The sequence below is a fragment of the Syngnathus acus genome, chromosome 21 (genome assembly GCF_901709675.1).
Source record: "Syngnathus acus chromosome 21, fSynAcu1.2, whole genome shotgun sequence".
Taxonomy (NCBI): domain Eukaryota; kingdom Metazoa; phylum Chordata; class Actinopteri; order Syngnathiformes; family Syngnathidae; genus Syngnathus; species Syngnathus acus.
The window spans coordinates 2,415,546-2,430,262 of NC_051105.1; the positions used below are offsets into that span (position 1 = coordinate 2,415,546).

The 14,717-nt window shown below is 40.6% G+C and overlaps 2 protein-coding genes across 5 annotated transcripts; both read left to right on the plus strand.

The window, feature by feature from the left end:
- The first annotated feature begins 496 nt into the window (after window positions 1-496).
- Window positions 497-6,468, plus strand: grk1a (G protein-coupled receptor kinase 1 a). The gene is made up of 7 exons (XM_037240279.1): window positions 497-1,422; window positions 2,072-2,199; window positions 3,248-3,405; window positions 3,478-3,561; window positions 4,607-4,731; window positions 4,809-5,010; window positions 5,780-6,468. The coding sequence occupies exons 1-7, from the start codon at window positions 724-726 to the stop codon at window positions 6,067-6,069; spliced, it is 1,686 nt and encodes a 561-aa protein (XP_037096174.1). The 5' UTR covers window positions 497-723; the 3' UTR covers window positions 6,070-6,468.
- Window positions 6,469-8,424: 1,956 nt separating this feature from the next.
- On the plus strand, window positions 8,425-14,168 carry jam2b (junctional adhesion molecule 2b). Of its 4 annotated transcripts, none has more exons than XM_037240315.1 (10): window positions 8,425-8,569; window positions 9,749-9,814; window positions 10,041-10,151; window positions 10,226-10,375; window positions 11,047-11,228; window positions 11,341-11,449; window positions 11,527-11,634; window positions 12,320-12,338; window positions 12,399-12,453; window positions 12,547-14,168. In XM_037240315.1, the coding sequence occupies exons 1-10, from the start codon at window positions 8,533-8,535 to the stop codon at window positions 12,583-12,585; spliced, it is 876 nt and encodes a 291-aa protein (XP_037096210.1). In that variant the 5' UTR covers window positions 8,425-8,532; the 3' UTR covers window positions 12,586-14,168. The 4 variants fall into 4 exon arrangements, with proteins under 4 accessions (XP_037096210.1, XP_037096212.1, XP_037096211.1 ...); XM_037240317.1 differs by having other exon boundaries at window positions 12,411-12,453; XM_037240316.1 differs by having other exon boundaries at window positions 12,323-12,338.
- Window positions 14,169-14,717: the final 549 nt, after the last annotated feature.

A 14,717-nucleotide genomic window follows, 5' to 3' on the forward strand; every position in this document is an offset into this window, starting at 1 on the left:
CATCACCAGCGTTCATTAAGAGTTATTTAGTGGGCAACGTAAATGCAGGTTGTAATTTTTCCATCGATGTCAGTGGAGGGGGGGTGACATAAGAGCACACGCACCCGAACCATATGACAAAAATGCCACTTGAAACATGGAGAAAATACACGCAAAATAATACCGGTATTTCTTGTTGCATGTATAAAAGATCATCTATCTTTACCCAACAGCAAAGGCTTTGAAAACAAAATAACCGCATACTGTGATTTCTCCCTCCCCTGTGCACAAAAATGATCTAGCTGAAAATTCTAATATTGATACTTGAACTTAGAACATGTAGTTCCAATGCCACGCGAGTGGTAAGAGTGAGCAAATCCTGCCAACTTAAATTTGAATTCATTTCGTTTTTATTCAACTTTTCCGTAACTGTCGTGCATTTCGCTAATCTGATCACAATTAGGACGGGCTCAATTTAAGGCCGTGTAAAATCTTGTGAAAGCGTCCCCTGCAGCCAGTGTTGTTCTGTTCCAGTATGTGCTCGCACTCATTGTCTGGGGCATTGGGGTTTTAGGGGATTACTAAAAGGTGTTGACTCAGGTGTGTGCGTGTATGTACACACAGTTGTTGCATCCGCCCAGAGTGCTGGTTCAGATACCGGCACCATTTCTCTCCCTGGTCTCCATACCCTTGCTACCCAGACTCCTTGACATGTACCCCTTTTGCGTGGCCTAAAGGTCGAGTATGGATATCGGGGGGCTGACCACTGTGGTGGCCAATTCCGCCTACATCAATGCCCGTGGCAGCATCGACGGCTCCAACCCGGCGGCGGCTCGAGACAAGAAGTACCATTCTCGCCTCAAGTTGCCTCACATCACAGTGTGTGAGGACCTGAAGGACACGCTCGATTTGGCTTTTGACAGCGTCTGTGTGGAACAACCCATCGGCAAACGACTCTTTAGGGAATTCCTGGAAACCAAGCAAGAGTACCACGGCGCTCATCGTCTGTGGCGGGACATTGAGGACTATGATCTGGCGGAGGATTCGGATCGAGCCAAGAAGGCCTCGAAGATTGTCCAGCGCTACATGGAAGCCTCGGCCAAACATTTCTGCCCTTTCCTCTCTGAGGACACCATAGCCAAGGTGAAAGAGGGCCAGGAGGCTGTTGGCGATGACTTGTTTGCAGCAGCTCTGGCCGCTACTCTGGACTACTTACGGGAGGCGCCCTACGTGTTCTACCTCGAGAGCATGTACTTGAAGAGGTTCCTCCAGTGGAAGTGGCTTGAGATGCAGCCAATGGACGCAGACTGGTTCCTAGACTTCCGTGTGCTTGGCAAAGGTGGCTTTGGCGAAGTGTCGGCGTGTCAGATGAAAGCCACGGGGAAACTTTACGCCTGTAAGAAACTGAACAAAAAGAGGCTGAAGAAACGGAAAGGCTATGAGGTAAATAGTTCCTCCGTCTTCAATGACTCTTGTCTGATCATGATCTGTACAAGAGCTGTGTAGCATGTAAAATGGAGTATTTACAGACAGTCCTCATTTTGTTTTTGACCCTTTCAGCTTCTGGTTGTCATTTTTGGAAAGGCTGACATGGGATGATGTCACCGCCAACCATAGTAATAACCGCACTGTTCAATAAATATCTAATCGATGCAAATCACGGTAACTACGATGCCCTGTTGGACAACACTGGGCGTGATCTGTAAAACTGAAGTTTGCAATGCAATTCTAGACACACTGTGACATACATAAGTACCTAATCCATTTAATAGTACTGTAGCCTTTTCTTATGAGTCTGTCATTTATTCATTGTGCAGATTGTGATGTATTTCTTTGTGCACCAACTCGTCGTACCTTTTTCTTGCTACCGCTAATCATCTTTGTCCCTACAATACAAGTAGGCTGCAGTATTAAACCCTAAGACAGGGATAGAGTGATTAGTGGGGGCTTTACCGAAAAGCTCCTCTGAATGGAACTGCTTGGCACAGTTATATCTTGCCCTTGACTTGTCTGAGACCATTGATGGCAAAGTGCTTTAAATTCTACATTGCAAATTGTACTTTCATGAAGCATCTTCGTTTTCCTCCTCTAGGGGGCGATGGTGGAGAAGAGGATTCTGGAGAAGGTCCACAGTCGCTTCATTGTGTCGCTGGCGTACGCCTTCCAGACAAAGGAGGAGCTGTGTCTGGTCATGACCATCATGAATGGAGGGGATCTCAAGTAATTTTATAGTCCAAAAATTTCTGAAGAATTGGATGATGCGTATACAAAAGCACAACTGATTCCATGGGCCTGGTATCAGTGTGAATGCTTTTTATAATGGTACCTTAGACAAATGTTCATTTTTACTGTTCATATATTTCAAAATGTCTGTTCAAATTATGAAACATCTGCTCAACATAATCCAGTAGGAAGGAAACTACCCTTTAAGGTTACTTACAACCTTGGAAAGGTTACAGTATTGTACTTGAGTGCCTGTTTCTGCATTTATTTATTTTTAAACTTAGAAATTTGTGATGACAATTTAACCATCAAGCAGAAAGCCATTTAGATACACACAAGTGCTCTGATGAATTATCTGATCTTTCATTTGTGACGTGAGGCAAAATTTGTTCGACTCAAGCAAGACCGCTCTAAGCCCTCAAAATTGGCCTATGCGTGTCACACCCACTTGGCATTGAAATTTTAAGATCAAAATGATCTGTGCTTGTGTCTGCTCTGTTTTATATTGTAAATAACTGGAAGGAAATCTACGTTCCTGCCTCCCTCTGCAAATATTATTATTGCTCGACGTTATGTGATCATAATATGCTTAAAGCGATCATGAATCGACCAAATTTTAAGCTCAATAGCAAATTCAATGTTAAAAATGATAAATTAAAAGTGTGAGGATCCATTTTATCAGGTAACTCAATAAAAAAAGTTGTCCTGATTCGACAGGACAACTGTATACATGGAATTACTTTACATATGCTTGTGAATGCAGGTCATTTGTCGGGGCTTTGACCCGATCGAACTGGACTGTCCTATTGCTGTCCTAGACGTTTTGTCTCTCATGCCAGCAGGTTTCATTAAATCACGCAACAAGGTTTGATTCAGACTGCATCATGTGTTGTCCGAACCAAGCCTCGTTGCATGGACTTATGAGGCCTGCTCGGATGAGAGGTGGAAACATCTTTGAAGACAACCACAATAGTCAATTTACATCATACCACAACGTTTGGGAGATGGAGCTCGAATAGTTGCCTGCTGTCTCTCTTTGTTGAAGGTACCACATATACCTGGTGGATGAGAACAATCCGGGCTTTGATGAAACAAGAGCCTGTTTTTACATCGCTCAGATCATTCAAGGCATGGAGCATCTGCACCAGAAGAGAATCATCTACAGAGATCTCAAACCTGAGAATGTGCTCCTTGATAATGATGGTGATGCTCGAGAATCAAAACGATATGCCTCTCGTCATTTGGATTTGTCATCATTGATGTATCTGTTGGCAGGTAATGTTCGAATATCTGACCTGGGTCTTGCTGTGGAGTTGAAAGAAGGCAAAACAATGACCAAAGGCTATGCTGGAACACCAGGTAAGTCTTGATACCCCATCTTGAAAATGATTGGGACATATTTGTCTCAAATAGAGCCCTCCACTCTAATAAGAGCATGTATTAAGTGACTGGGCCGACCACCTCACGTAGATCAGGGGTGTCAAACTCATTTGTGGAGTCATAGTTTCTCTCGGAGGGCCATTATGACTGTCAACGTTGTCTATATACATACAGTATAGGCTACACAACAAACTGATGAATAACTACTTTTGAAATCAGAGACTAGTAAAAATTGTTCAAATAGTTGAGAAAGATGAATGTTAATAAAAAATTGCGAGCAATATCTATTTTTAAAAAGTGACGACAATTTGTCATTTTACTAATGACACAAAGTCGATGCAAAATGTGTCTTCGCGGGCCACATAAAATGATGCGGCGGGCCGTATCTGGCCCCCGGGCCTTGGGTTTGACACCTATGAAGTCGATGATTCCCCTTTCTGCCAAAGGGTAAAAAAGATTACCATTATGAGCGAAGCCAAAATGTAATATCAGTTACAGCAAATATGTCTTATTAAAATACAAAAACACCACTCTTCAGATAGACTGCTCCTTTTTGCCTTGGGTAAAAAAAAAAAAAAAAAAAGAACATTCTTTGATTGAAACGAGTAGTACTACTGGCCGCAGTAAATGTCTACTTGAAAGAAGAACACCACAACATGAATAGATGCCTTCTGTTCTTTTTTGTTGCAAATAAATAACATTGTTGTATTATCAAACAAAACTTTATTTATGTATTGTATCATCTTTCATACATACAACCAAACAAAAAAATACGACACAAACACAAGCAGTCTGTTGCTATCATCCATCCATCCATCCATCCATCCATCCATCCATCCATCCATCCATCCATCCATCCATCCATCCATCCATCCATCCATCCATCCATCCATCCATCCATCCATCCATCCATCCATCCATCCATCCATCCATCCATCCATCCATCCATCCATCCATCCATCCATCCATCCATCCTACCCACCCAATTACATTTTTGGTCATGGCTCCACTTTGTGTCCTGCAGGTTACATGGCTCCGGAGATGCTGAAAGGAGAAAAATATGACACTTCTGTAGACTATTTCACTCTAGGTGTCACCTTGTTTGAGTTCCTCGCCGCCAAGAACCCCTTCAGGAACAGAGGAGAGAAGGTTGGCTGCTCGATTTCTGAATCAAATCAAATCGCTTGACACTTGCACAAATGTCTTTTGTTTTTATTTTTGTTTAGCTTGAGCGTGAGGAGATGAAAGAACGAATGCTGACCCGCGAGGTGAGCTACACGGAGAACTTCAGTGACAAGGCCAAGTCTCTGTGTGAGGGGCTGCTGGCTAAAGAAGTCGACAAGCGGATGGGTTTTAAGAACGGCTGCTGTGACGAGATCAGAGCGCACCCCTTTTTTAGTGACATCAACTGGAGAAAGCTCAACGCAGGTACACTCTTGTCCAATCTATTTTCCCCTGCTCACATCATGAAAGTTGTATCTAATATTTTGGTTACCATAGCTACAAAAGAAAAGGCCATCATAAATGCTAAGGGGAATCTACTCTAACCAAAGTAATACATTTAATCATGTTAAATGCGATATCGCTATTTTGAAATTGCTACGATAGCCACGATGGATGGATGGATGGATGGATGGATGGATGGATGGATGGATGGATGGATGGATGGATGGATGGATGGATGGATGGAATGTAATAACATTGTATTCATATTTAAGTGTAAAAATATGTAGGTAGGTAGGTAGGTAGGAGTAAAAAATATTTGTTCTTAATATAATACCAACGTTATTTGTGCAAAAAATGTTTCTTATAAATAAAACTGGAAGTAATGATAATAATAATCTAATAATAAAATGTCACGTGTGTTATGATTTCAGTGGCATAAGGATCGCACTCATCTATTGTTGTTATAAACATTTTAAAATTTACATGAAACATTTATAATTTATGAATTCAAACATTTCTTATTTAACAGTATCATAATTATTAATGTGCTCTTTCTTTCAATTGAGAGGAAATTTTGTAGTGTGTATAGTATGATATTGTATTTTATATCAATAATGACTCAAATCTTGAACCTCTAAGTATGGTTGCTCCTTTGCACACCTTCACATTATTCCGAGTTGAATTGAGCGAGTCTACGGAGGGTGCATGAATAACTATTTCTAAAATGAAATCAATCAAATTCCCTTTGCAGGCATCGTGCCACCCCCGTTCATTCCGGACCCCAGGGTGGTGTACGCCAAAAGTCTGGACGACGTTGGCGCCTTCTCTTCGGTCAAGGGCGTCGCGCTGGAGGACCCGGACAGGAGCTTTTTTGATGAATTCTCCTCAGGCAACATCCCGATCCCCTGGCAGGAGGAGATGATCGACATGGGCATTTACGGCGAGCTCAACGTGTGGGGCCCCGAGGGAAGCGTCCCCAACGACCTGCGCAGAGAGTCCATACTAGAGCAGCCCAAGTCGTCCACGTGCTGCGTGTCCTAGCGGGTCACTCGGCAGTGAGCACTGAAATTCTCAGGACTGCCTTCTGCCTGATTTTTCTTTTGCACGACCAGCAGACTACTGGAGCAATAGTGAGGTGGATCGCCAATCGGGAATACCAGTCAATGTGATATGCTATCAAGTTATCGTTATTTGTCTCTGCTTCTTGTGCTCCCCTAATTTTAGAAGTACCGTTTTGGTATCCAAGTAATCGTATTCTGCTCAATTCAATGCTGATGATGGACAATACCAAGACGAGGGACCGGATGAGTAATACTGTTAGGTTGATCATTTCATTTATGGGGTGCATTGTAAGGCAAATATTTATGTAGGTAAAATGTTTAAAAACAAAATAAAGTCATGTCGCATATTCTAAACTGTTAAATAAAAGTAGGAATTGAAGTGTGGAACTTGATTTTTTTTCTTCGGGAATGGAAAATCAAATCTGAACTTTACGCGGTCAAAGTATTTCAGCTAGAAGGAGAAAGGCTGGGCATGTACTCCGACTGCCAAGCGCGAGACCGGCAAGTGTGGCTGGCAATGGACTGGATGCCACAAGGGGGAAAGAGGACGTGAAGACAAACAGCCAAGACTGCTTTTGCAGGTGGAGGCCATTTCAAGTTCCTCCCTCTTGATCTTTTTGAATTGTTTTTCCACAAGTGTTGGCTTTAGCTAGAGTCATTATCACGACTGGGAGCATGAGGCGATTTCTTAACCCTCCTGAAGTTGCGCACATTGTCCAACTCCTCCAGGATGGTACTGACTCATCCGGTGCATACGCTTGTACTTTTATTGCACGATACTTTTAACCCCTTTCTCATGTGACTAAATAAGGCAACCAAAACTTTAGGATCACTTGGCCACTTTTGTATTGGACGTCATTCAATTGTGCAACTGTACCTAATGTGTGGCCAGATGATTCGCTTACAGGGGGGATTTATTATGTGAGGGTGGATAACACGCCTGTGCAAAGTGTCATGTTATAAGCGTGTGCTTGTGCGTGTGTGTGTGTGTGTGTGTGTGTGTGTGTGCGTTGGTGTCACAGGGCAGCAGCTGACAGAGTGAACAGGTGCGGCGGCAAAGATTTTGTGTATTTGTATCCTTGTCTTTGTGTGTGTGTGTGTGTGCGTGTGCGTGAGTGAGTGAGTGTACACGCAAGCCAAATGTAAGCATGTGCCACAGGCGAGTGGCATGGGTGACAATGGGCGCTTGTGTGGACCAGGCGGGTGGGAAACCCAATACGTAAGGACACGGTTGGAGCTCAAGCTGCAGCTGCTTCTTCTCTGCTTCTTCTACTGCACCAAATCATGGCGATGGCACCAGGAAGCCTCACCACGATCAACTGACCAATCTTCCATTTCATTTTCACATGCAGCAATACTACACAGGCTTTACCGAGTACGTGTGTATGTTTCAACACCACTTATCCAACATGCACAGCCTCACTGAGTGGGAATTGATCCGTTTCTGTCCGCACTCAAGTCACGTGAATGAACCCCAAAAGCATCAGCGACTGTGTCATTAAACGGTGATATTTATTGTAAAATTACAAATTGATTTCCATGAAATTGCAACTTGACTGTCATGACATTAAGACTTTTTTTTGTTGTAAAATTCAAGCTCATATCATGAATTTTACTGTGAAATGACAACTTTGGGGAAATGTTAGTCTTAACATGACGACTTATTACCATTACATCACATATTTCTCCCTCTTTATTATATTACTTTTTCTAACTACAATTAATATTTTGCTTCTATTTGACTAAAACTAAACAAAACAAACTAATTATGTCCAGAATGGTCATTCTTAACTACATTTCTGTTCTTATTTTAATGCTCAGCTGCTGAAGACATATTGATTAATATCTTCAGTCATCAGACTTTATTTACATTCAAGCAGGTTTCAATACATTTTTAGAGGAATTAAATGCCACAAAATAGTAAGAATAAGAAAGTATTATTATTCTTATTATTCTTATTACTTTTCAAATTAGGGGCTATGGTGGGTTAGGGGGTGCTAGGTATATCCCAGCTGACATTAGGGCGAAAGGCAGACTAGACACTGAACTGCTCACCGGCCAAGAATAAAAATATTATTATTATTATTATTAATAATAATATGATGATGATGTTTATTATTATTATTATATTTCAAACTATTGTCTCCCCAATAATGTTTTGTATAATATACTACGACTACTGAGAATGATAGAAAATAATCCGTAATAAATAATGGACTCAAGCAACGTGTTTAATTGAGTCCCAATTGAGTCACTCCTGACCTGCCACTTGTGATGATGAAGCAAAACAAAGCGTCGTCACGATCACGTGTCGTCATCTGCTCCACAACCCTTGCTCGCGCCTTTTTTTTCCTGCGTGGTGTGTGTGTGGAAATTAAAGAAGGTCCACACACAAGAGCACGTCCGAGCGAACCCACGCGTGAAGGCGGATGAGAAGACGACAATGATGTTCTTGCTCTTACTTCTACTCTGCATACACTGTGAGTGTTTCAAAAAACAACTTGGCACTTCTTTGCATGTTGTTCTCTCTTCAAATCCTGTGCAATAGTTTGTTGATCGGTTGCATGTGCAAAAGCAGCACATGCAGTCCAGCATGCACTGTTGTTTTGATAACTTTCAAATGGACGTATCATCTATTTTTCTTATATTATATAGAATATAAAGAATATCAAGAAACTTCAGGCTAAATGAAATGTACCTTTTTCCTGATTGTTTTGTCGTGTATTTAAATTGTGTATTTAAAATGCTGCTGCTGCTACAAGTTTTTGTAACTAATCGTGGATTTAAAATGCCGCTACTACATGTACCGAACATATGGAAAAGAAAACCTTCATTTTTATGATTTGCAAAATATGCTTTCGAACTTTTGTTTAGTTTAGTTTGTTTAGTCATGTTTAGTTAACTGCAGTTGTGATGCAGTCCTGATGTGTTTAGTTCGGATATAGTATATATATATATATATATATATATATATATATATATGTATATATATATATATATATATATATATATATATATATATATAGTATATATATATATATATATATATATATATATATATATATATATATATATAAGTAGGTTTTCAGTATTGTCTTGAATCCGCCCCTTCTGAAAGTCGTCCATCACTTTTACATTCCAAAACAGCAGCGCTCCTGGTACCACCACATGCACGCACGCACGCGCACGCTCGCGCGCGCACGCACGCACACACGCACACACATTGGCAATTCCCTCACTAATTGTTTATAAATGTTAAAAAAAAAAACAATTCTGTCAGTCTTTCAGTCAATCGGTCTTTTAAGCCTCTCATAATTAAATACGTATTGAATATTCTATCGATCAATCAAATAATAAGATACCGTTTTATTTTGCATTAAAACCATTTACCCAAATACTGTTTATTAATTGATTATTGTTGTTTGTTTGGGATTGTTTAGTGATAAAAAAAACAGCAACAATTATGCAATATCACATGAGCGGGATTGATGTTGTTCATTTACTGGTTTGGTCATTTTTAAAAGCAGATGTTTGCAAACGTATTATTTGGATTAAAAAGAAAAGATAAGCAGTCTGCTTTCATAAAGTACTCCAGTGATCAATGAATGATGGAAAGCAATGTTTGATGTGAAGCTGGTCATTCATTTTGCTTCTTGCAGGTCCTGTCAGTATGTCAGTGACAGTGAGTTCCTCTAAAACCAAAGTAGAGGTCCATGAACACACAGGTAAGAGCACCTTCCTTCTGACTTTTCTTTTTTTAAAACCTTCCTTTAAACAAGCAAAGTAGCCTTCACAGTAGCCTTCCTGGTTTGGTCGCTAACTTGAATTGGCACAAATGGAGCAAACGGCACAAATGGAAGCTAAAGGCACCACTGTGCATCACATCATAACAAACTAAGCTATGCCATATTGGACATGACGTCATCACGATGTTTGTCATGTCCTATCCAGATGCCGTTTTGTCCTGCGACTTCCGCACCGAGAAGGACCAGAACCCTCGAATCGAGTGGAAGAAGAAAGGAAAAGCTGTAACCTTTGTCTACTTTAACAACAAATTTACTGGTGGGTAATGACCACTCACTCTTTCTCACTGTTTTCTGGCATTGGACATGGCAATTTCTTTCCCACCACCGCAGGCTCATACGCTGGCCGGGCCAACGTGGAAGGAGCCACTCTGACCATCCACTCGGTGACACAGAAAGATTCGGGGGAGTATCGCTGTGAAGTGACCGCCGGCGATGACCACGTCAGCTTTGGAGAGGCCACAGTCACCCTTGACGTACACGGTATGCATCGGGAATATTAGATGTTAACATCCATTAAAGCGGGTCGGTCCCAGAGTGACAACAGTTGCTGCCCGAGTCCCCCTTGGCTGTTATTCTATTAGCTAGACCTATGTCCACTTGTTGGCATTTTTTTCCTTTGTTTTCTGGAGGTGTATATTCCACCCATAGTTTCAGCATCGCTCCCAAAGGCCAAGGAAATACCTGTTACATCTTTTGTCTCTGATTGGTTGTTTTTCCTCGGGCGCTTGTCACGTCTCGTCCCCAGCCGTGTTATTGTGTGTCTCTGTTGTCATGGTTTCTGTCTGTGTGCTCGCCCCTCCCCTCCTGTGTGCCCATGATGAGTTTGATTATTCTCACCTGCCTCTTGTTACCTGTCGTGTATATAAGTCCTGTCTGCCCCTCACGCCGGTCGGGTCATTGTTGTTGTCGTTTGTCAATGTCTTGATGTCTTTTGTCTCTGTTGTTGGTTTTGTTAGTAAGTTACGTCAGTCTGCCGAGTCTGTTAGTCGTTCCCCTCAATAGACCTTGGTCCAAGCTGCATTTGGTCGCCATCCGATCCATGACAGCGCTGTGTTTTTCTCGAATTACGTCACTAATTAATTTGAATCAACTGTTGTGTTTAGATGTTAGATGTAAATGTATTGTGCAATTGCTGTTGTTTGTATCCTCAGTGCCGCCCCACATCCCATCTTGCGAGGTGCCCCGCTCGGTGTTTGTGGGCTCCGACCTGGAGCTTCTGTGCAAAGACAAGCAGAGCGTGCCCCCGGCGACGTACAGTTGGTACAAAGACAACAGGGCTCTGAAAGTCTCGTCTGACACGCCGTACAGCATGGACACTCGCAGAGGCACGTTGGTGAGTGCGCAACCGTTGTGTGACACATGGCGCCAAGCACAAAGCACACACTTGTGAAGGAACACGTGTGCAGCTGTTGCTCTTTCTCTCTTCCACTCATCACTCCAAGCAGAAGTTTACAAGTGTTTCCAAAGTGGATTCTGGGTTGTATCGCTGTGAATCCTCCAACAATGTGGGGGCACCCAAGAGCTGCGTGGCTCGGCAACTCAAAGTTATTGACTGTAAGTTGAGTTGCGCCCCTGCCCTAACTCGTCTATACTTTACAAGTCATTTACAAGAGATTTTTTTTGGGGCACAGATCCATTGGACATCTCCGTTTTGATCGCTGGCGCCTCAAGTTTTGTGATTCTCACGCTCCTCTGTTGCATCGGTGTGTGCGTATGCCGACGTCAAGGATTTTGCAAGAGTGAGTTGGAGGCTTACAAACCAAGCATGAGAAACATGCACTAAACACAATAATATTTTGGAGCCATGTTTAAGGGAGACATCTGCAAAGCATAATTAATTATTTTTTTAAAAGTATCTAGAGCAGGGGGCCTGCGGGCCAAATTAATTATATTTGACAAATTCTGAATTGACGTGTCAATACGAAAATGACAAATTGTCTTCACTAATAGATATGTTGCTAGCAGGTTTTATTACCATTCATCTGATCCAAAATTGAACAGTTTTTACGAGGTCATCAAGATCCTTTTAATCAGGTGTGCTGACTTAGTGCTTCACCAAAATCTGGCTCGATAGGAGACAAAAAATGAGTTTGACAAGATAAAAAAAACTACAATCCTTAAACAGCAGCCCTTCCTTCTTCTGTAGTACAAAAATATCAAAATAAATACTCTTAAAATGAACCCAGAAAGCGAATGTGAGATATTAAAAGACAAAGATGAAAATCACAGATTTTCACCCAAAAATCTGTTAATTTTAATTTTTCAAAAATCATTGTTTTCATTTGGTTTCATAAACGATGTTTTTACTTGCAACTGTTTTACGATCCTAAAAATACAGCAGGGAACATCCATAGTGTGAGTGGCAATCTGCCTACACTCCAAAATATTGTTCTGACCATCTCCCATTTTTCTCCCTCCAACCAGAAGAGAAGAAAACAAACAGGTGAGTTGTGAGTCTTTTGTTTTATTCAAACACTTTTGGACATTTATGTAACTTGTACAGTTTGTCTTTCAGTGCCAAGTCGTACAACCCTCCTCCTCCTCCAGCTATTCATAACGTGAGTTATGTTTGTTTGTGTTGCCATTCATGTCGCCGATAACCAACCTGGTTCATTTAAAGAATGGATTGTTTTCCTGCGTGTTCCCCACAGATCAAGACCTACAAACCAACCCAGTCTTTCATGATCTGAATTGTGCAATGATACCAAAGTAATCCAGAATTCAACATTTATTATTCAATGCACGGGAATTGTTAGCCCACGCTGGTATTTTCTCAAGACCAAAACCTAAAGCAGACTTTTGTCATGATCTTTGCTGGACCCCACAATTGTGACTGAAAAGCAGTTTCTGTCATGTCTAACACTGGGCTTTTTTTTTTTTTTTTTTTTAAACAAGGGTTGATTATTTGTTGTTTCTGTCAGGAGTGAAGAAATTCATCTCTCACAAAAGGTGCCAGTATTAGTTTATTTTGGTGGACTCCAAGTCCCATTGCATTTGATCTACAGTATTTTTTTCACACACAAGACCTTTATTTTTCTTATGTTCGTATCATATACGCTGTTTTACTAAACTGTCTGTTTGCGTGTAAATGTGCTGTATACTCTTTCACTTTTGTTTGCGTGTGAATTAAGAAACAAATGAACAGGTGTCTGGAAACACTGAAGGATCTTTGTCTGGAAGCTGAAAGCAATAAACACCACCGCTGGATCAGAGAGGTCATCGAAATCCACAACTGAGGTCACAGAAGTCTGAACTAAGCTCGTACATGGGATGCCGTTTTTGCGAAGACTCCAGACAGTAGGGGGCGCAAACTCCCCCTGTTGTCTGGCCGAAGCAAGAAACTTATAAGATACGTCACTTTTCCATCTGAGAAAAACTACAGGAAGTAGCCGAAACATGTACAGCAAAGGTAAAACTTTTTTTCTGTCTGACCAAAAGAACCATTTAAAATAGTAAACGGAAAAAAAGAAGACCGTATGAATTTTCACAAACAATTTTTGTCTGAATTTCAACATTTTTGTTTTAGGAAATCGCACATCCTCCTTAGCAGAAAAAAGTTATGTATTTTTTTTAGGCCTACAAGCCTCATATTTTAAAATGACTTGTTAGTCTTTTTAAACGTTTGTATTAAAAACACGGATGAATCAAATGCATATTACATGAATAATATTTTATGAACACAATTCCTATTTAAAATGCTTTAATTTAATAAGTAAAGTTTTGTTTAAAAAAAGTCAATATAGTTGCATGAAAAAACCCTGAATCATCCATTATTGGTTAATTTAACATAACAGAACTACGTGAATAAATCACATTTCCCCCCCCAAATCTTCATTCACAGTAACAACCAACTTCACACTATTCATTTACTTTTAAGTAAATATAATTAAATGAACTAAGTACACATTTTCCCATTAATGTCTAAGCACATTGTGTGCAATATGCAGTACTAAACGTCAGGCACACAATCTAAGATGACCTTTATGTGCAAAGTTGACAGTATTTTGTATATCTAACGCCATTTTACAAACAACGAATTTTTTAAGTGTAAAGCTCAGTGCAGCAGAGATGAATGTTGTACTACTGTTACATAGCCACAAGAGGGAGACACTGCACTGAATGTTGGTGTCTTGATCAACTGAAGGTGACTTTTTTTTCACATTGCATGAACTGAATGTAACAATAGTTTAGTTAATATTGTATTTGATTTTGCTTCCTCCTATTATCCTTGTCATTGTTTTCCTACCTAGTCTATTAAACGTTTTGACATGCACTGGCTTCTTGTTTCCCTGTCACATACAAACCCTTAATTTTGGTAATAAAAAAACAAAACACCCATCGCCAAAGTTTTTATAAAAGTAAGAAAAACAGTACCATATATTTAAATGAACTATTGGTTTTGTTCTGTTTGGTTGGTCTACTTCACAGATGCACTTTCCTGGACGCTCGCTCTGGTAGAAAATATAGACAGTATCCTGCAATTATGAAGTATTGTATATTCGTCACTACCCCCTCCAGCTCTTGATTGAGAGCCACTTGACAATCTACTGCAAAATGTTTAAGATGAGCTTTAAGGTAAGGTAGACTTTTTTTTCTTTTTGCTTTTACATAAAAATAATTGTCCCTCTCCATTTGTATAAAATAGATTCATTATGTATGGCAACTTTTAATTCAAAAGGAAGCATTTGCAGCGGAAAGGGCACTTTGCTCATCCAGTGTGTGAGCACCACTTGGGGTCTATCTGTGTATGTGGACTGGACTCCTAAAGTGAGTTAGTGAGTTTTGCGCTGACAGGTCTTCATGTTGGAAGTTCTCCTCATTT